The sequence below is a fragment of the Thunnus thynnus genome, chromosome 3, assembly GCF_963924715.1.
Source record: "Thunnus thynnus chromosome 3, fThuThy2.1, whole genome shotgun sequence".
In the NCBI taxonomy this organism is placed as follows: Eukaryota; Metazoa; Chordata; class Actinopteri; order Scombriformes; family Scombridae; genus Thunnus; species Thunnus thynnus.
The window spans coordinates 33716858-33740091 of NC_089519.1; the positions used below are offsets into that span (position 1 = coordinate 33716858).

General features: G+C 40.3%; 1 protein-coding gene across 1 annotated transcript in view; it reads right to left on the reverse strand.

The window, feature by feature from the left end:
- LOC137180190 (slit homolog 1 protein-like) overlaps positions 1 to 19606 on the reverse strand; it is an 81069-nt gene extending 61463 nt beyond the window's left edge. The window contains exons 1-4 of the mRNA XM_067585477.1: positions 18749 to 19606; positions 2855 to 2926; positions 780 to 851; positions 573 to 644 (exon numbers count right to left, since the gene is read on the reverse strand). Coding sequence (XP_067441578.1) covers positions 573 to 644; positions 780 to 851; positions 2855 to 2926; positions 18749 to 19005 — 473 coding nt within the window. The 5' untranslated portion in view covers positions 19006 to 19606. The remainder of the gene's footprint in view (positions 1 to 572; positions 645 to 779; positions 852 to 2854; positions 2927 to 18748) is intronic.
- Between the last annotated feature and the right edge of the window lie 3628 nt (positions 19607 to 23234).

A 23234-nucleotide genomic window follows, 5' to 3' on the forward strand; every position in this document is an offset into this window, starting at 1 on the left:
AGTTTACAGGATAAATGGTAAGATGCATCACAGAGACAGAACAATCATAGTTCAGGTTTGGAGTATAATATGTAAAACCTAAATCCTGTACTTTAAACTTAAGACTGCTGTTCACACAGAAAAGGCAAAAAAAACAACAGATGAAAGCCAAATTCGGTTGAAACGTGAAGGAGTAATACTGTACGAGCTGTAAACTCCAGGTGAACTTCAGCTAAGCTGTGGCACTGAAATATGGATAAATTGGATTATAACATACATAATACTGTCTCCATTGTGACACACTGCACTATTTTTCCCTTTTCTATCCATTTTTTAATAATTAATTATCCTTATTTGAATCCTAAAAAACAAGCACAATTGCAGTTATTCAGATAATATCAAACTTAATCAGAAGGAAAATGATTTTATGTCCCAGTTGTCAAAACCAGCTGGCCCAGAATGAAAAAGTGTAATGTAGGATGTAGGACAGAGGGGAGTAGGGTAAGGAGTGTAGGGTTCAGATGTCAGATATAGGAGAAAGGATGTAGGGTATGGAAATGAAAGTATGTAGAGGTTTTTGGAGATGTACTTACAGTCGAGACAGGGCTTCATTCTTCTGAAACAGTAGTTCTGAAAGTTGGCTGAGACGGTTCTTGTTGAGGCGACTGGACACACACAAAAAAAACCATGCAGGATTAAAACACTTGCAGTGTAAAAAATACTGGAAATGTCACCTTCATTCCACATGTATAAATACAGTCTACATGTACTGTGTGTATGTGTGAGTCATGTGCTCTCACAGTCTCTCCAGCTCCTTCAGCTCATCAAAAGCTCCCCTCTCAACGTTACTGATCTGGTTCTCCATCAGATGACTGCAACACACAGTGATTAACAGACATTAAAGGACCAGTTCACAATTTTTCAGTCTGTCTTAAAACAACAGTCAGGATCCCAGATGAACATTGCTGTAATCATTCCTCCTGTTCATACTGACCATTAGAAGATCCCTTCATAATGCACTTACAATGGAAGTGATGGGGGACAAAATCCACAGTTCTGCTTTTGTGCAAAAAGGTATTTAAAAGTTTATCTGACGATAATATGCAGCTTCAACCGTCAAAATGAGTCAAATCAAGTAGATATCTTTCAACGTTTCAAACGTAACGTCTTTTTAGTGTATTTTTGTCAGTATACAGTGAGCTCAACAGGGAAACACTTTCCGAGGAAACACAAAGAGGAAATTAGATGCTTAAAAAGACTGTAAATGTGTCAGATATCTACTTGATATGACTAACTCAAACTGCTGAAGCCTCATAGAAGCTTCACATCAACTTTTAAATGACTGTGTGAACACACTGTGGATTTTGGCCTCCATCACTTCCATTGAAAGCACATTTGAAGGATCTTTTAATATCCGGTATGAACAGCTGGAATGATTACAGCGAGGAAAACCTCTTTCACTGTTCACATGGACACCTGACTTGTTTTAAGACACAGTTGAAAAATTGTGAACCTCTCCTTTAAACATGAACAACATTAAAATGTTTCACTGTAAATTCAAACACTTGTTTGTATCGCCGTGTAAATGGAAAAAGCAATTAGTCCAACAGATCAGATACACAGCTGCATGTTTCATAATGTAATTATTAGCAGTAAAAAGCTGCTGTTGTCACCACAAAATGACAGCGGACAGCTTTATTTTGCTGAGATATACATATATTTTTATAATCTCAGACATGAACATGTTTAAAGCACACACTGTTTATACTTACAATAAATATCTGGATATTTCAGCAACAAACATTAATGCATCAAGTAAATTAAACTAATTATAGCAAGTGGGTGACATCAGTTTGCCATTTGGTACAGCTAATAACACAAAACACAACCGAGAGCACTTAAAGTAATCTATTTAATTAATTTCTTAATTTGTGGAGACATAATCAGAGAATCATATGAATTATGACTCTCTGGACACATTATAATTAAAACGAGGGTCTGAACAAACCAAAGCAAAAGACAAAATGTTGTATCTTTCACAGTCTAATAAATCAAACTGAAGACACAAAGACTTGGCACACTTTCTTCCTCCATTAACTGCTGCCGTGATCTGTATATTTGATAAATACACTCCAGACTTTGTAAAACGACCGGGGTAACACTCAATCCCCTCCTGACAGCGACGAGCCCCAGGCTCCCAGCGGGCTGCTAATCTGTTCTGAGCAGGCCTCCAGAGATGTCATTAGTTCCTGGCATGTAATCCGTTTAACACCTCATGTCCATCACTGACACTCAGCACAGATGCAATCCTCGGGTTAACACAGGAAACCACCGTTGGTCCGGCCTCTCCCAGAGGGCACCGTGTTTCCAGGTCGAAAGGTCACGTTTAACCCCCCCCCCCCCCCCCCCCCCCCACTCCCCCCTCTCTCTGTTGTATATGTGACTGACACTGACACCGAACAAGCACCTCTGGTTGGCTCATGTGTCGGTGCTGAGCTCAAGCATCATTCTGTGCCCTCTGGCTTTCAATGGCACCACAGCTATGATTCCCACATTCCTACCAGAGTTAAAGCTACCAAAGACATGTGGGAAAGAATTTCTGCTAATAAATACAATCTGCAGCCTCGTAAACAGAGCCTGACAGCAGTGAGAGAAGGTTAGGGTTGAGTATTTTCTAGAAATGTTTCTGTATTTAGTTTGTATTAAAAAACAAACAAAATAATGTAATGGTTGGAAAAGTAAAACATGATGCACTCAGTTGAAGTTGTTCTGAGTAACAAGCTAATAACAAGTAAAGCTGGACGGATCACTCAGTGGTAAACATATACATGAACATTTATATGATTGTAAGAGTAAATATTATTAAGTGACTCACAGGACTCGGAGGTGTTTGAGACCAGAGAAGTCTGATTTGGTGATGACTGTCAAGTTATTCCCGTTCAGATCGCTGTAAAAAACAAGAATGACAACAGCAGGTCAGAGAACAGGAAGTACACCGTGGACAGAAGTCAATATCAGAACATGCAAATAATCTGAGCACATCTCAGATGCACAAAATAACATAGAACAGAGAGATGTTAACACTGATATGTACTGTATGCATATCAAAACACAGTCTGGGGTTGCTCACATAGGTGACATGGAAAGACGCACATGTATAAACTGTACATAAATGTTTTTATGTTAGTACAAAAATGTTGATTTAACCCATAAGAACCAGGACACATTTCTCCTTAAAGGAAAATTATGGGGAATATAAAACAGACCAAACGGACCATGTCATAACGACATTTTCCCTAACTTGTTTTATATCGATTTGTTCAAGAAATGTGGTCAGAACAGGTTAAATGTGATACAGGACATCTTATTAAAGCATCAGAGTTGTTAAATGGGTTGAAACTTACCTTTAGTAACAAAAAACAAGCTTTTTTTTTTAAATTAGCTAGTTCTGTCACATTTGCTGACATTTCGGAAGTGATGTCATGGGTACACAGATTCACACATTGTCACATGACTGCACCAGGATGTTCAGTAGATGTCACTTAGGGACTCCATGAGTTAAAATCAAGGATAAAAGCTGTGAAAGGAATTTTCCAGAACATTGAAAGGGTTGGTGGGTTCTTATGGGTTAAGAAGAGAAGATATTATATGGGAACCTCGAACCATCTGCGCTAAATTTTGTGCCAATCCATAAAGTTGATGTTGGAATTTTTCACAAGATAAGTGAAAAATTGGCCCGCTGGGGGCACTGGAGGAAAAGTCAGGGGATAACCAAAGTTATAATGATTCATCCTCTGGGGAACATGAAGGTCTGCACAAAATTTCATGGGAATCCATCTGATAGTTGCTGAGATATTTCAGTCTGGACCAAAGTGGTGAACCTCTGCCATCCCTCGCGTCATGCTTTTATTATTGCTACAATAAAAGTTAAATCTTTAATTTCTATCGGTTAACACTGTGAAAACATCTCTGTACTGTCCAACACATGTTTCTGTTCTTTGAAGTTATTTTCACTCACGGTGAAGAAAGTCTTTTCAGCGGGAGTTCACTTTGAGGACAAGCCGAAGCTGTTTTTACTATAAATCAGCTAACGTCAGCTCAAAGCTGCAAGACAATAAAGGAAACTTTCTGCCAGACGTTAGTTCAGACGTACAGTATGACATTCCTTCCGAAATGAAACAGCTACTGTTTGACAAGAGTGTCATGTTCCTCCTCGACTCGCACTGACATGCTCTCCGCTCATTTTCCACTCAACTGCTGCGCGCGTTCGAGTCACTCAAGTTTTTAGAGAAGAGTTTCCAGCTATTTTATATACACGCTGTAGGTAAAACTGTTGCCAGTGTGTGTGTGTTATGTGATATTGTACTTAGGCAGGCACTCTTTTCAACGCAGTCACAGAGGCTGCTCCTAGAGGGAGGGGTTTAACCTATGACCTCATTGTCTACTTTGACTGACAGCAGCGAAGACAGAGAGGAGATGATGTCACTCTTCCCACGAGGCTTTGTGGAAGGAGAGGTAAACTGAGCCGTGTGCACGTACCTGTATGTGTGTATATGTGTGTGTGTGTGTGTGTGTGTGTGTGTGTGTGTGTGTGTGGGGAGGGGGTGTCATGTTCCTGTACTACTGTAAAGGGTGGAGCAGAGTGTGACCTTGTCCTGTCCTGTCCTGTATAAAAGGAAAAGAGAGAGTGGAGGTTGTGGTTTGGGTGTGTGAACCAGATCTACACTTCACTTGTGCAAATTTGGCCACAGATACTTTCAAGAGGAGTTATTTGTTCCGATAACAGATTCCCTCGTTTCAGGAATTTTCTAGTATTCAGTGTCCATATTTTGAAAGAAAATTGAAAATGCTGGTTTCGAGCCAAACGCACAAGTTTGCGTAGAGAGTTGTGCATCTGATTTTGCACAATATACAGTAAACGTAACCAAACATGGTGACCTTTGATGAGGCTACTACATTGTTCATGTTAAAATGACGGCAAAAAAAGTGGCAACTCTTGTTTGTTTTTTAAGCTTTCTACCATAAAATGTTTATTCAGAGCCTGCTGCACACGTGTAGCATCAAGGTCTCTGCGTGGTACCCACACTACATCTCTTCTGCTGGTGTGTGTGCACGATCCCGGGAGTCGCTATCGCCTCCCGACATTGTTGTGGACGCTGTGGACAAAACATCGTAGAAGAAAAAAAAAGCAGGAAATACTGCATGTGGCAGTTCAGTTCTTCGTTAAAACTGTCAGTGGCTTTATGTCTCTGTTGCACAGTTTGCTCGTCTTTACCTCCTCTTCATAAACACGTGGGTTATCTGGTGTTGTCTGATTGCCGGTATGTTTTGGAGGGAGGCCGCAGAGGAAGTGATTGCGCCACAGGTACCACACGAGCCAATCGTCGACAAGGAGGCATGTTCGGTGGTCACAGTCTAACGTAATAGTGAAAGTTTGTGAATGCGCACGCGTTTGTGAAGCCCCACACAAGAAGCATGCGACTGATGTAGCATATACTATAAGCAATAAGGATGGGTTCGATAACAACTGGTTCTGTTTTGGATCCAGTTCGTGGTTGGCAAAATCAGTCAGCACTAGAAAACACAGGTTGTAGGTAACAGCTTCTCTTTTGTACTGTAGCTAAGTGTCGCTGTCACAACTTCAGTTTAATTCAATTTACTTTAATGAACACAGAGCTAAGATGGTGGAAATGTTGAAAGGTAAATCTAAGAAGATACAATAAGAATTTCGAAAGGATTCGATTTGATAAGAGGATTTGAAATTGATAAAATGCTATCAAACCTCCATCCCTAATAAGCACTGTGCGATACTACAGACTACACTGGAATGTAAACTCTTACAATATCAGTTTTCTAACATCGTATCTCATCCTCTCTGAAGTCCCTGTAGACTCGGAGGGTAGAATTACATAACACTGGTTATTCAGACATGCACATAAGTAACTTCTCCTTTCTTCTCTACAGTGAAATTGGCAAAGTCATAATTTTGACCTCCTGTTACTGCTGAAATTCCACTGGACACGTGCAGTGGAGGTCGGTGTATTCGGTTGACACCAACACACACTGAACACTGGCCTTAAAACCTAGTGGATGATGAAAATAACTCCCTTGTTCTGCACAATGTTACACAAGAAGGCAGATTGCTGCACTAGAGTCAAGAAAATTACACTTAGGTGTGTAAAACATTCTCATAATCTCATACGATTGCACAAAAGTAAAATTTTTGGAGGTCTTGCTGTCTGAAGATGGAGGAGGTGGTGGTTCTACGGGATTGAGGGAAAAGCAGAGGCAGGGGATTGGCTGGGACTAAGGGAGGGAAGGATGGATGGAGACGGATCATGGCGGGGGGTCCAGGATCACTCCCTGGATGTGTGTGAAATTACCCTGACAGTTAGACCGCACAGGCAAAAAACGAGCATCAGGAAGGAGGCAGACGTGGAGCGAGCAATGACCTGCACATTACCACACACGACAAGCATGTACGAGGTGTAAAAAAAAAAAAAGAGTCTGAAAATACCAGCTGCAAAGTGGTAAACGCTCATAAGATTTGTTATTGGGTAATGAGCAAGAGAAGGAAAGACACACAGGGGGGAAGAGATGAGCACGGAGACACAAACACAGCCCTGATGAGGCGTGGTTAATTGAGTTTTGTGCAGCATGGCGGGGTCAAGGGTCAGCTGAGCGACAGACTCCCCTCGAGTGGCGACTCTTCCAAACAATAGCTCATTAAAGCAGAACGCGTCTCACTCACACACACACACACACACACACAGCCTCAGTGGGCAGTGAGGCAGTTGATCCGCTCAGCTCCTTCTCCACCGTTAGATCTGACATGGAAGGGAGGGAGAGGGGGGGGCAGCTCAGTAAGATGATGAGATGATTGTGTGGTTAGAGAGAAAGAAACGTATAAGCCATACAGTAAATAGTCAAATCCCCTCTGGGTTGGTACAGAAAAGGACTGACGATGTTTGAATGTGTCAGTATTATCAGATCCAGGTAAATCCAGGTATTAGTCACAAACAGGACTGGGTAATTAATCGAAAAGTAACTGAAAGTGACATTATGACTGGCTAACCAACCTCATATCAATGTGTTTGATAAATTAAGGCGGTGTACCTGCAGTTTAAAGCAATGTAATTAATCAGACGTGTCCAGTTAAGACAAAATGACTCAAGTGTTGGAGAAAGAGGTGATGAGAACAAGCCGGTACAGAAAAAAAGAAATGTTTTTGTCGGTCATATGGGCACACCTTGGCTTCATTCAACGTGATACAAGACAGAGCAAAGCTAAATGAAAATAAAGTGGGAAAATAGCGAAGTAGCAGAGCTTCTTGGGAGTGTGCAGTGTGCAGAAGAGAGAGAGAGAGAGACGTGGTGAGACTGAGCTCAAGATAGTCTGTTGCACAAGCTTTTGTTAAAAATAATGTCACTGCAAGAGATCCGGCTAATAAGATAATGAGATAACAAGTCAGAAAAGTTTTATTCTAATCTGTAAAATGACTTATTTTGACATTCGCATTGTATGTTAAAGTTTATGGACACAGTAGTTTTCCAGTTATGAGCCTTTTCCTGTCTGTTTATATGTTTTATTGCTCACATCCCTCTGTTATGATCGAGTAACATGAGTCAGTTCTTAATCAAAACAAGCTCCAGATTTATAAAAAATAATCAAATATGATACAAAGCATGGACAGAATTGTAACATATAATAAAATATAACAGGAAATATGATACATAATATGTATCATAATATGCCTTCAATGGCTTCCATCCATATCTGGTTTTAAAAAGCCTCTGAAAAGCTGAAACACAAACACACACAGAGAGTGCAGCAGGATACAATTGAGCACACATGTGGCCAATCAATGCAAATGGCTATTGTTAATCTGCTGATCAATTCAGCATCTGTGCTGGATGCAGAGACCAGTGAGGTATGAAGACACACAGAAATAATAAAAAAGGACACGCACATCCCAGTACCAAGTAGAATGGGTGCTGGATCAAAAAAATACCTCCCAGAGGTTAAAAAGACAAAGATACGCAAACCAAATAGCTTTACAGGACATTTCTGCTGCATGACGTTTCGAGCACAAGGTGCCTCCTCAGACTGCTTCTGATACATACAGAGCCGCCATCTTAAATACCCATACTTAACAAAACACACCAGGTGTAGATTGCCATCAATAATGTAGCAACCTTACAATATTTTACATATACATGAAATTTTACAGATTTTTGTAAATACAATACAAAAGATACAAAAAAGAACTATACATGTACCCCCAATGGTTTGTACTCCAATAAAGGACTAAATAGACTAAAATTTGCTGTGCGGATTTTTCTCTTTTTCAACTCTGCGAGGTATGAAGACACGCACACATGCTAAACATGAACAAAATCCTTCTTTCCACACAACCACAGACAGAGAGAGAGACAGGCAGAGCAGTAATATACAGTTTCAGATGGTCTCAATAAACAAGAATGAAACACTTTTCTGCTCCATCACCTGTTTACTAAACAGAATTGCAATCCAATCCCATCTGTAACCTTCATAAAATCAGGTTTCTCTGATCTGAACTACGGTGGATTTGTTTTGTCAAGGTCCAAACTGCCTGATTACAACAGAGCCAGCTCTAATAAATAAATGCGCCAAGAACCAGCTTGTTTTAACAAACAGAATTTAGAGACTGAAATCAAATCAGAGTCCAGTTCTTGTAAATTTAACTCAACATGATAGATCTTTACACCAGTCAAAAACAAATGAAGAAATGTAAAAATAAGAGCTTCAGTTTAGACTTTAGTTTGCTCGCAGTTTGTTTTTATTATTTATGGTGTTTCTGAGTGCTAACCGCTGTCTACCACATGTCAACAACACCATGTCACTGATGCAAACCACTTAAAGCCAGACTCAACCAGTTGCAGCTTCAGAAATTTCACACCAGCACTTCCAGTCCAACTTGCGTCAACCTGCTGGTGCAATTTAACCAACCTGGTCGCCAGAATAAAACGTTGGCATTGTACGTTTCTGCAAACCACAGAAACGTTGAATATCTACGTTTCAACACGTGTAATACGTAGCATGTTAACATTTCAACAAAAAGTATCATATCAACATTTCTAAACTGATGTAGTTCACATGTGATCTGTATGAAATGACTGTCCTATTAGGAGGAGGAGGAGGGTTGGTGGATGGTTTGTAAGTTCCTTGGCAACAAGTTGGAAATCAGCAGAGTACGGTTCAAGACCACCTAGAAACCACTGCCCGCTTCCCGTTTCAACTGACAAAAGCAGGTGTTTTTAACGAGATGTCAGGACATTTGCAGCCGTTTTTAATTTAATTTTAACCCAAACCATGATCTTTCCGTAACCCTAACCAAGTGGTCTTTGTGCCTAAACCTAACCAGACCTTAACCACAGCGTTATCACACCATAAAACATCATTATTCAACAGATAGAAATGTAAATATGCTACGTTTGTAGAAATGTTGATATGATACGTATTACACGTGTTGAAACGTATATATTCAACGTTTCTGTGGTTTGCGGGTCCCAGCTGGGGACCGGCGCTGCATGTTGCACCTCCCTCCCTCTCCCCATCCTTCCAGTCCCTACAGTGTCTTTCAATTAAAGGCAAAACTCCCAAAAAATACTCTTAAAAAAAAGTGCCACAAATATTTTAATGTTACGACAGGGTCAGATCTTTCTAACCTCTTACATTTTGTTGTTTTACAGCATGAAACTAAACTGTAACAGTCTACAGCAATGCTAGCTGCTCTGTGAGGCTGCACTTAGGCAAAGGGTTGCTTTGAGCTAAATGCTAACATAAGCATGCTAACATCACAGTGATAATGTTGATACGCTAATGTTTAGCATGTTCACCATCTTAGTTAAGCGTGTTAGCATTCTAACATTTATTTGTTGGCGGTAAACTCAAAGTACAGCTGAGGCTGAAGAATTGATCAGATTCATCATATTTGTTATCAGTCGATCTATAATATTGTCATCCTGTTTTTCATACTGTAATTGTGCTGTCTGGTCTATCCTGTAAACACATATCGCACGTCTGTCCATTCTGAAAGAGGGATCTCTCCTCTGTTTCTTACTTTTTTCCCCCGTGAAATGATTTATTTGGGGAGTTTTGCCCTATTTGAATCGAGGGTCTAAGGATAGAGAATGTTGTATGCTGTACAGATTGTAAAGCCCCCTGAGGCAAATTTGTGATTTATGATATTGGTCTGTACAAATAACATTTACTTGACTTGATAGGAATGTCTACGGTTTTTAACCAAATTCCTGCACAAATATCTGGAAAAATTACAATTTTAATCTGATAATGCTAGACTTTATGGTGGCGATAGATGAAAATTCCTGATAATTCCTGAAGAGGACACGAATGTCTGTACCAAATTTCATGGCAATCCATTCAATAGTTGTTGAGACATTTCAGTCAAAACCACAAATGTCAACCTCATGATGGTGCTAAAGTCAAAGTCTGTGGGCGTCATCCTTTGGGAACATGAATGCTGTTTTAAGAAAAGAAAGAAACACAGCTGTAAAACTCATTACCTGTAGGTAACGACATTGACATGTCTATGTCTGCAGGTCAAAACTGCTGCTTTGGTTACTTCGGTATAGGAGGCGCAGGTTTCAACTGCACATTGTACTTCTCTTGGAAAATGACTTATCCATGATCCTGATCACATTTTCAGGACCTTGGTTTCTTTATTTTCGCACCAACCTGCATTAAAATAATCGTGTTTGCACCTCTTCAAACAACCCAAAGGAGGGAAATCAGTGCATCGACATTTAAGTGAACTCTAAACATCTCAAATCGAAAGCAAAAGAATCACATTGTTTATAGCTTTTTAGAGCAGTTTTGTCCAAAACGTCTTTCTTTGTTTGGTCATATGAGAATAGAGCAATCAGTACAAGATGTTAGATGAGCGTGAGGTTTCTTGAGACCTTTCCAACCAGCCCTGGAGTGCTTTACTTGGACCAAGATTTGACCATGACCAATATCCCACCCAGATATTTGGTATATGGACCTAACAGCGGCAGCAAATGTTGCTCAGTAAAAAGTCATTTCCTGACCAGGCAAGAAAATTACTGTTTTCAAGCAGTTTTTATTGATAAATGACAGCTTACCTAAATTCTACTCTGGCGTGAAATATTACCAAGTTCCAACTAGACTCCACTGCAGATGTAAAAGCAGTCTTAGTTTTCACATGTCTCCTCCATTTCTCTCTCTCTTTCTCCTCTCTACAACACCACTTTCATGTTATTATTCTTTACTTTTTCACCTCCATCCTCACCCTTTCTGTTCCTTCAAGTCTACCTGCCCAGTTCTTCCTCTGAACAATCTTCCTCCCTTCTTTGCCATCTCCTCCTTTCTCCTATTCATTCTCCTCACTCCCTCGTTCTCCCCAGATGCAGCACAGTGGATGTGAGTAATATTAGAGACCACACACACACACACACACACACCCACTCAGGTCTAATGACACTTCATTAGCGGCATCTTTCCCGCTGAGGGACTGCGGGGGAAATGGTAAGATGATTATAAGAGATGGACAGAGAGAAAGAAAGACAAAGGGAGAAGCTGAGGTGACAGTCATTGGTAGTGAAACTGAGAAACGAGGTGTGTGTGTGTGTGTGTGTAGGACAGAGACAGCGAGGGAAGGACTGGGAAGTGATCACGAAATGAAAGAAAATAATCCAGCTACTAAGGGTCAGTTTATTTGAATCACAGAAAACATATATTCCCAATTACATCTATTGGTTTCTAGATAGATGAATAGTTTTGGTTTTAAGATTTAAAGATACTTATGGGATTAATTTTGGCGAAACTGCAAACCATCCAACAATAACTCCAACCTGAAATAATCAGTCCGCCAATACAACACGATGTGATATGCAAATACATCATTTGCATCATAAATCACAGCTTTAGCATGACTGTATTTCCTGTTTTTTTGGAGTACATTTCTTATTTTTGGTTTACGATTCTTCTTATTTTTCTTTGCGATTCTCAGATTTTCTTTTCACTTCTGAGCTCTGTCTTTACAGTAATTGGAGAAATGTTCGAATGGCAGGGATTATGTGTGGTGTAGCTCTGCTGCTCATCTATGGTTCCCATAAACTTCCCGTCATATCCTGCCAGAAACTTTGGGAAGTGACCACAGAACCCTGATGCTATTAGCATTCAGGCAGTAGCCTTCCCTATTAGTAGAAATTAAAATTATTTCCTCTGTCAGTTCTCATCACTCACCTATATCTAATCTCATCTATATATCTAAGTTAATACATCTATAGTACTCCAAGTTACTGACATTCATTGTGAGCAAACGCTAGCAAGCTTGTTAGCTTACTTGCTATCCTGTTAGCTGCAGTGCATCCATGCAGTGGTCTTAACTTAATTGCCTAGAAGGTTATATGTCATCTGTAGTAAAGTTTCATAAATGTGTGATTAAAACCAACATGGGAAATTTTTATTTCAACATTTAGGGAGTGTTACTCTGGGAATGCCAGCAGCATCAGGGTTCTGTGGTCACTTCTCAAAGTGCCTGGCAGAATATGAGCAGTGGAGCCACACCACATTGAATCAACAACCCATTTGAGAAAATCTGAGATATACCATAAAAAAACTGAGAATTGCAAAAACTAAAATAAGAAACACAAACCAAAAGACAGGCAACACAGTCATACTGAAGCCTTCTTTACATTGAAACTGTCATTTTTTTGTAATGAATTTTGGGTTCCAGTTATTGTTGGTTATTGGAAGGTTTGTGTTCCACATTTGTTTGCTTTTTATTATTAAACAGACAAAATTAATCCCATAGATACCGCCACCTCTTCAATATAATGGATGGAATTTAATTTGTGGTGCTTTACAACACTGACAAACTAAATTTGAAAAACTCAACAGCAGCATGTCTTTGAAGAAACCATGTCCAGGTTCCTCAGGATAATCCATAGACCTCGCTTTGGATAATTTCCAAGTTCCTGATGAAAAATGCTCACAGTGAAGTCTGTGGATTATCCTCCGTAACCTGGAGACTGTTTCGGGATGATATGTTACTGCTGAGTTTTTCTAAAGGGTGAAGTCTTTGCCACTTTGTGTACAGTGTTGTCATTGTACAGACTGGCAAAACTTCTTCTGCAACTACAGTTCTTGACAGTCATATTGTGAATTAAACATAGTAGGTTATATTTAGGCAATTCAAAGGAAAATATACCTGCATTTCTGTTATTCACACTGTGGAGTCTTGCAGGTCCCCACAAGGCAAAAACAAAAATTTTAGGGTTAAGGAGGTTTTGGTTAAGGTTAGGTTTAGTCTCCAGGGAATTACTGTATGTCAGCGCAATGTCCTCATTAGTGAAAGTAACAAAAACAAGTTTAAATATGTGTTTAGCATCCAAGTGTATATGTGGCACATTACCTAGTTTCCTACTTTCTACCCACCGTGTCAAGCGCTAATACTAATCCTCCTCACAGTCATTTAGTCGCGTCATTGGCAGCTACACACACACAAAGACGCAAAAACCCCCTCCCATATACAGTATATAAATACAGACACACATGTATAGGATACACACACACAAAACACATGAAAGCATGAAAATACTCTCCAAGACAAGAGCACACAAGTAAATTGATGTGTTTTTCTCAGTAATTCATGCCCAATTTCTATAATGATGCATTCAGGATCAGAATGAACACGCATACAGTCTGAGTGTGTGTTTTTGCACTCCGCAGTGTACAACTGCTGTAGGTACGTAGCTCTGGGTCTAATGGGTTGAGTCATTTGTGTTCAATCTGTCTCCCTCTCCTACTCTCTCCCTTCAGAAAGACACAGATAAAACATCTGGGTGTGAAACAGACCTCGACCTGCTCTTTCTCACACTTACTCCTGAACGTGCAAACACATGCTGACATTTGGGTTTGTTTAAAGATTCCCACTTACTGATTTTATGTTGGGTTCGTTCAGGGTCAGGTTAAACACGTCAGTGACAAACTTTCAAGCTGCCAAGGTGGGAAAAAAGTGACACCTGTAGCAAAGTTTGGTCTCTTATGAGCACAGTGAACATTACTGTATTGGTATGTATGCTGGGTGCTCTAAAATAATGCTGTAAATTAAAAAAAAAAAAGTGACATCCAGATGAGATAAGCACTAGTTCAGACTTCACACTATCTGCAAAAAGACAGGTCCCATACTTAGTTTACATTTACCATATTGCAATGGTTCCCAACCTGGGGATGGGACCCCTAAGTGTTCACAAGATAAACCAGAGGGGTCACGAGACGAACAGACAGAGAAAAAGAAAATCATTTTCTGCTACGCAAAACTGCATTTGTTTTTACTGTGATTTTCACAATAAGATACTGCTTCTTTTCAAGGTATTACATGTTAAAAGCTTTGGGAACCTCTGCTATAATGTATTTTCTTAACATTTTATTTAATGTTTAAGGTACCCGAATTATAAAATATAAAAATGATGATGAAAATCTGATGTTTTTTGACCAATTTCTTGTTTGATCAGTCATTACGTAAGAGAAATTTGAGGCCTTAAAAATATTACGTGCAAACAATGAAGAAGTAGTAGTGTAACTTAGTTTGAAGGACTATTGTGCACGATTCACAATCAATCTGCATTTTCTCTGCAGTTTTTCTTCATATTTTATTACTGAGCTTTCCATGTCACAAGAGGACCTTCTTTAATGTAAACCGCAGTAAAGAGTTTATTGTTGGAGCAATAAACAATACGACTTTTGGATGAGTGGGGACATAAAATCTGAGTGAAAATGAAAATAAGGTCCGGATCAAAAGACAGGAGCTATAGATTACAGTACTAGAGGAGGGTTCTCCAGTACCTGTGCATACACATCTTTCCATTTCACCAACTTTCTCTGTCTCTCTTTCGTTCACCCTCTTTCACACATACATTTTTCCTCTTTTCTCTGCTCAAATAACCATGCTCATCAGGGCCCAATGGGGCATCCATTTTTCAGTGTTGCCATGACGATCCAACAAGGAGGGGGGTGTTTAGCTTGACTGGTGCAGTCACCTTGATAAATGACCCTCTTATTGCCGGCTGTCTCCCAGGGAATACTGTACACACACTTTGTCTTTCTTTATCTTTCACACTCACACTCACACACACACACTCCTCTCACCCCCAGTGGCTAGCTGTCCAGCTGACATACGCACACACACTCAGATCACTTTACATGTTAATTGGGCGACAAGCCCTTTAACAAATAGCTATTTAATGAGTCACTCCTCCTCACTGCAGGGCAGGGCCTGAGTCCGTGTCTACAAGACGGTAGACTGTTAGAGCTCTGGGAACAGGAAACCATTCAAAGGTGAAAAGGTCACACTTGCTATGTTTACATGCACGGAGTGACCGGTCAATGGTCATACTCTGGTGTAGGGCTTATTGTTTTTAAAGGGTCAGTTCACACCAATTACAAAAAGACATTTTTCCCCATTTGACCCCTGGCGGTATCTAGCCATGCATATTGAGATTTTGAGAACTGTCTCTTAATATTTCTGTCATCATCCCAATACAATGTAGTTAAATGGAATTTCAACTACAGCTGTCGAAGCTCTGAAAAACAAAGCAGCAAGGAGTTTTTCCAAACCCAGTGTTACTCTTGATTATTGATAGACCTGACTATAAACAGTTTACACTGGAACTACTTTCCATAGAAGGAATAGTCCCTATGAAGACTTTTGACAGCATATTCTGAAGACTATCCTAAACACCATGGATATTGTGGAAAGGTTTGTTGCCCTTTAGATTTTTTAAATGTATTTTTTAATGCTTTGAGGAAACAGTATTCCATTCCCCCCCATTGTATTGAGACGGAGGCAAAAAATCTCTGGACAGAAACAACCGGCATGACTAGATACCACAGGTGGTCCATGTCTTAACCTGCCTTTCTGCACGGCCAGAACCTGCAACTTTTATGCTCACACCATACGAATCAGTTGACCGGCCATGACTCACACACTGAATGTAAGCACATAACCCTCTGGACTTGTTTTGTGCAGTGATAATTCCAATAAAGTCTTCAACAATGTTGACAAAAAGAAAGAAAGGCAGCTTTACTTTACGCAGTTCTACTATGGATGGAAAGTAAGATGGAAAATAAAGAACATGGAGCCACAGATGTCTAGAAGATGCATATAAAATGATCTGTCCGTCCTGCTATAAAGTTCAGATTTATATCACAGAAGTCTCAAGTCAAGCTACAGTTTTAGCCACAACGTGTAAAATACTACTTAAATAATATTATACAAGCCCACTAAAGTTTAAAACGAATATTTTGACAGCATAATGTGGGAAATCGGACCATGGAACAGCTCACGCTGCAGGCAGTTGCCCAATATTTCTGCCATGCTGGAAATCCAACCAATCATCAGACAACCATCTGACAGAAATTCATCCCAATTCTAAAATTAAGCCCAGTTAACCCAAATTGTTTAATCCTTACAGTCTCTACCCGGCTTAAGACTTCTGACACCAGTATTATGTTCAGTTTCTCCACCCTGTCAATTATTGTTACTGTGTCGACCAAAGGGAACCTTCAGCTGAGGAACAGTTACCATCTCAGCGATGTAAAAAGACGAATGGGCAAGTGGTTCTGCAGGCTCAGAATTTTTTCCAGGCCATTTCTCTTTGACTGGGAGCCCAAGCTCTCATCCCCGATCATAAAGCTATCAGCCTCAGAGGGGGAAAACATCCTCCACGCTACAGTAAACCGGAGAGGAGGACGGATAATGTATCTCTGCTGGCACCGCTGACAATCATCAATTATTCACACACAGGCACTCTAGAACCTGAAATAAACACACACACACTCGCAATGTACAAACACATACATGTTCATCCTGCACTGGGAGCTCCATACCGTCTATACAGTGCGGTACATTCACTTAGAGAGGTGCAGAAACAAGTAAAGTGCTTCCTTACTTATATATATACTCAGTGCAAACGATGCATTTCATATTCTTCTTTATATTTTTAGATTAGACTACTGTAATTAATCTCCAGTACAAGGTTTTAAGATATCTGTGATGTGGCTTGCATATCTGTGCCCATTTTTTTTTTTTGATTGCATCTTCCTTCACTTTGTGAATAATTGGCAAAAAAGTAGATATAGTCATAGGAAACCCCGCTGGCTTCTTTCTAGAGCTGCACCAACCATCACATAAGGAGAAATCCAGCGTAGAACAGGCAGGGAGAGTAATTTATACACCAATAGAGGCATCAAAAGTGCCCTGAGATAACTTTTTTTATGATTTGGCGCTATATAAATAAAACTGAATTTCAGCAGACCACAATTCAGTGCAGCAACATTACATTAGATTAATGAGTGTTTCTTCGGTTATCGTCAAAAAGTATCGGACACGTAGGAAACCATGTAGATAAGGTGGGTTGGAAATAAAAAATTAGTTGCAATATGTAGATTATGCAAAGTAATTTTCCTTTAACTGCTGTTACATGTGTCAATGCGATCCGAGTGCTAGTTCTGTTATAGGAGTTGGTTAGCGGTTGGTTGTGATTCCTCAAAGTTTAATCAAAAATAGATCAGGGCAGCAAGTATAACCTTTCAAAGTTTGAAATATTGACTTAATTACAGCAGCATCGGCCAGTTCTCCAAGTCACATGACTACTGGATCTGCAGAATGTCTTAGAATACAGTATATATTAGTTGGTTTCACATTCAGACAACTTTTTTAAATGCTGGACAAATCAGCCATCTGAATTCTCTCAAATAAACTGTGGTGGAAAATGTTTGAATGATGATTTGGGACCCGATTTCATGAGTTGGCACAGTCGGTCATATCAGCAGCTTCAATATGAATTAAACAAATTGTATTCAGTTGTCGTGTATACTGCAGCAGGAATGCAATTTGTTGCATTCTGCACTGTGATGTTTTACTTTCAATAAACTTGGCTTAAAGGAAGAGAAGCAGCTACAGAGGAACCGCATTCTCCCTTGTAAGTTGAAACAAGATACAACAGAAAACAAGAATGGAATAAGAATAGAGCAAAGGGGAGAGAAGAAGAGGATATGCTTGTTTTTTTTCTCTCTCTAGCTGGTAATGAGGGATTTGTATAGAACATGAGATAATGTGAATTATTAAAAGACGAAGACTCAAGAAACTTACAGACGTGATTGCGTTTGGGAGAAATCACGGCAATGAGCATCGATGCCGCAGAGCAGCACTGGGAGTCAAGTGGAGAGTCAAAGTGTGTATGTGCATGCTTGTGTGTGTGTGTGTGTGTTATGAAGTTAAACAGTCTACTTGCAAAGAGAGCAGGAACGAGCACGAGAGGAGAGACACACCAACGAGAGTGTGACAAGCACACAGACACAGTACTGTGAAATAACTGCTCACAGGTTGAGTCGCACTGACAATTAGATCAACCACTACACGCCGATTTGCACCTCAACACGTAGAAACTCCCTCCTTCCACTGTTTTACACACATTCATCTCACTGTATACAGACAAATATAAGTATATGCATGTTTTGATTATACTTCTGAGGACCTTCATACTCTAATCTATAAACCTAAACCAATATCCGCGTCTTAACCGTAAACCCGGATTCACATCGCTCCCAGAAAGAAGCAGCAATACGCTGTCACTTTGAAGGATTCCCCTCGTCTTACTGTCTGACGGTGATCATTTGATCCTTGTAAGTATAGAAAACACATGAAGACACACACACACGTGGTCAGTGTATGATTACTCACAGCCTCTCAGTCCCTCTGGGGATGTTTTTGGGTACGGAGTGGATCCCCAGGCCATGGCAGTCCACTGTGTTCCCCAGGCAGCTGCAGGAAGCCGGGCACGCCTCCGCACCTCCTCCCCGTCCAGCCAGCAGCACCAGGACGCCCCACACCAGAATCTTCTGCAGCCCAAACCGGGGCGCCCGACCCGGGGCCGCCACCGCCGCCATCCTGCCACAGCCTCCCGGCCCTTCTCTGTTCCTACTTTTCCCAGCAGGCATCCTGCTCTCCTGCGGCGCTCCACGACACTGCAGAAACCGGCCGACAGATCCTATCCCTCCCTTTCACTTCCTTCTCCCTGGTATGACTGACCACCACTACCACCAACTACCACCAACACCACCGGCACGACCTCCTCCAGAAGTGGACTAAAATGCTTGAAGAGGCTGAGAGAAGAAGAGAGGAACAGCCAGGTGAAGTTCAGCTCAGACTGAACGGCTGCCACTTGATCCCAGAGTGGCCTTTCAAAGAGAGAAAGAGAGAGAGGGGGGGAAAAAGACAAGTATATCCTCTTCTTCTTCTTCTTGTCCCTGGCTTTAGTGCTCCCTCCTAGTGGCTTTCCTTCTTCTACTCTCCTGTGTGTTCTCTGCTCTCTCTCTCTCTCTCTCTCTGCTCTCTCTCTCTCTCTCTCTCTCTCGTGCAGCCGTACAGTGTGCTTGCCTCTCCCCTCCACTTTTCATTGAGTCATTGTGCACTGAACAGTGAGCCACTAGAAAAAAAAAAAAAAAAAAAAAGAAAGGGGGGGACTCCCTCACTCCCTCTATCTCACACACACACAGAGCAATCATCCATCAAAAGCTTTTACAAATAACAGCAGCGAGACTCCTCCCACGCCACCCCCCCCCCCCCCACCCAGTCACACACATACATGTACACACACACACACACACACACACACACACACACACACACACACACACACACACACACAGCAGCACCCGGAGTGAACTCACATCTATTCAGTGACAGCAGTAGTGGGAGCCGCCACCTCCAGTGACGGCAGCCTTTTTCCTCTCCCTCTCTCTGTCTATCTCTCTCGCCCACATGCGCTCTCCTCCCCTGGGGAAGAAAAGAGCCCGAGGCTGCATGGACATGATGAGAAGAGAGAGAGAGAGAGAGAGAGAGAGAGAGGAGAGGAAATCGTGATTACTCTGAAGCATCCGACCGGGAAGCTCTAGAGAAAATGTGAAGACAGAAAAGGGAGAAAACAGTTTGTCAAAGAAAAAAAAAAAATTGAAATAAAAAAAGGAGAAGGGAGATCTGATGCGAGTTCAATGTGATACTAATATGTGTTGCAACGGCTGTGCCAAGCCAGCACACCAGGCTGCAGAAACTTGATTTGAGGGGAGGGGAGGGAGGGAGGGAGGGAGGTTGGGGTTCTTATGAGACTGGCATAACTGGAATGCCATAAGCTGCCACAGAGCTTACTCAGGAGTCTATTATGAATTCACTGGCAAGGCTTTGAAATTCAAATGGAGCCTGGCGGAGTTTCTTTTTTTTTTTTTTTTATCTCCACAGAAACGCTGGCTATAGCTTTTGAGATTGCCATATTACCAACGAAAAGAGAAGAGGGGGGAAAATTGTGCATCATCAGGGAGGGATGTGGTGGAGGAAAGCCGCTGAAACTGAAATCTTGTGATGAATGTTTTGTTTTTCAATTAATCAATTAAATCTTTTAAATTGTCAGAAAATGGTGGAAAATAACCATCCAAAATTCCCAAAGACACAGGGTGACGTATGTAAATCGCTTATTTTATCCAACTAATGGTCCAAAATCAAGAGATATCCAATTTATGATTTTAAACAGAAAAAAACTGCACATTTTTTGGCATTTTTGCTTGATAAACAATTTAAATGATTATTAATATTGCTGGTAACCAATAGTAACCAACTGATCAGCACTAAAAACACTGTTGTATACATCAAGTAGTGTCTCAAGTAGATCTCAATTAAAGTGATGCTTTAAAAGGAAGAAAAAAAGCTAAATTAAACAGTTTTTGGTTGATATAATAAATAAATAAATAAATAATAATACTTTTGTTTGAAGCAGTTGTTTATATGCTTGTTTGCTTTATAGGATAATCACATCCCGGATCTTAAAACTATAACCTGTCTTTACATGGTGATATGTGAAGTATAATTACGTTTTCTTTACATAAACAGATAAGAGATTTGATTTAACGGTTGTTTGCTTTTCAGCCATCAGCAACTGGAGGGCACAGTTTATCCAGCTTTTTATTTACAACCTTACATGAGTGATTATTGCTCGTGGCCTCACTTTGTCTTCTCCCCGCAGACTCAGTATGACAGGTTAATTTAACCAGGCGCTCTTCAAAAGTGATGGAAAACAAATTGGCCACAGGCAGAGCCCGGCTGCTTCCTTTGTGCAGCTGAATTGAATGACTCATTCGGTGATAATCTGCAACAAAGGGAGGGACGAGATGTTGACATCTCCAGGGGGGTGGACCCCCTTATTTCTGGGGCCATAATAGCTTTCTGAGGCAGGGGTAGGTGGGGAGGTGAGGGGAGGGGGGGGGGCTTTTACTGCAGACGCGTCTGAATTGATTTCTTTAAGGACAGAGCAGATGCTTTTGTCTCAAACGCATCAATTCACAAAACCTTCTGATTTGGCAAAAAGTCCCAGCATCTATTATCATTTGGCACCAAAACTTTTTAATCCCACTAACAAGAGAAGACTAAATAAAATTACCAGTGACTAATGATGATAAACATACCGTTTTGTCATTGTGATAAATTATGTGCATTAAGTTACCAAATTACAGGAAACAAGGATGTTATTTTCAGCCGACAAAGAGAGAGTCACGCATCCATCCGTTTAGAGTGCAGGTGCAAGAGAAAACAGTAATGTCACATTATAATGTAAGATACGGCTCGATGTTCTTGCATAGTAAAATAATTTATTCAGCCAACAAACGTTCAAAAACATGCCATCAAAGAGACGGCTTTGAAAATTAAGCTCTGGTGATTTTGTGCTTCATGTGTCCTCTCTCTGCTTGATACCAAAAAAACTACAAAATCGGATTTTGGCTCATTTAGGCTGAGACGGTGAGCTCCACACTTAAATCAAGTAGGATTTTTTTCATGTAAATTTGATTTTTATGTTGCACTACCTCTGCTTATAACATAAAGTTTTGCTTTAACACATGAAAAGAGAGTCTACCATTAAATTAAAAGGGCATAATTTCACTTCACCTGCTAGAAAAGACCAATCAAAAGTGAAAGATCCAAAATGACTATCACATCATCCAAAACATACTCTTGGTATTGAAAATCACATGTTGTTGTTGAGAAGTTACATATGTTCATCTCAGTCAAAAGGTTTTACCTACATCGATATATACAGCATCTTCTCAAACACGGCTGGGCATTATAATGGGATACAAGCAAATTTTGATAAGTCTGATACTGTTTTTATACCATCTTCAATCATATAGAGATGGGTTTCCTCAGGTAAATTATTGTATGAGGCTATAATAAAGAAACAACGGTGATAACAGAGGCTAGACCTGAATAAAAGCCTTTAAACTATTTACATTGCAAGAACACAACCAGCACTAATTATCTGACCTATCACACCAGTATAGATTAATACTTCATCATACTAATCAGATACTTTGCTGCAGTGATCCTGTAATTATTCTACGCTCTCCAGAGATATGTTGTCTTTTAGCATATTTCCTAAGGTTTATTTACAAGGTTATAATAGTATGTTTGGAAAACTAAATTTGATTAGAGCTGATTACAGCAAACGTTTTGTTATAACCAACCTGTTTTTTTTTGCTGTTGCTCCAAATTAAGAAGTGACATAAAGTACTTCGAGGCTAAGAGCTACTTTTCAATAATATCATGATGGACTATCTCGAACTCTGAGGAACCACACCGCCTGTACAGCTGAATTCTTTATTAACTTCAGAGACACTTCACTGGCTGAACCTGACCTCTGACCTTCCTGAAGGGGGGTGAGAGAGTTTCTTTATGGCATCAATTAAGTCTGACAGCATTATCATTATTATAATCAATATGATAAATAGAAGCTGGAACAGATTAAATGTAACTTAAAGCTGCAACGCAATCAGAAAAAAAACATTTCTATCTCTGAATATGTTCTTATTCCACACCATAAAGATTTAAATAAATGGAAAATGATGTGTTCATGGATTGTAAAAACCATAGAGATGCTTATGAACTTGGTGTTTGTTTGTGATGCTTATCATCAGTCAGATCGTACCAGCTGCACACACACCTCTCATTAATCATATACCGCCCTCTAGTGAACAAACACAAGCACTACATTGATGTGTCAGTTACAGTATACGGCTGCTGATTGGCAATTAATTCCTCCTACTGACTACATACTGTACTGTAAACAATGGGGGAAAAAATGTAAACATTCATTAAAACACGACAACAGGCTTTCTGTAAGAAACAT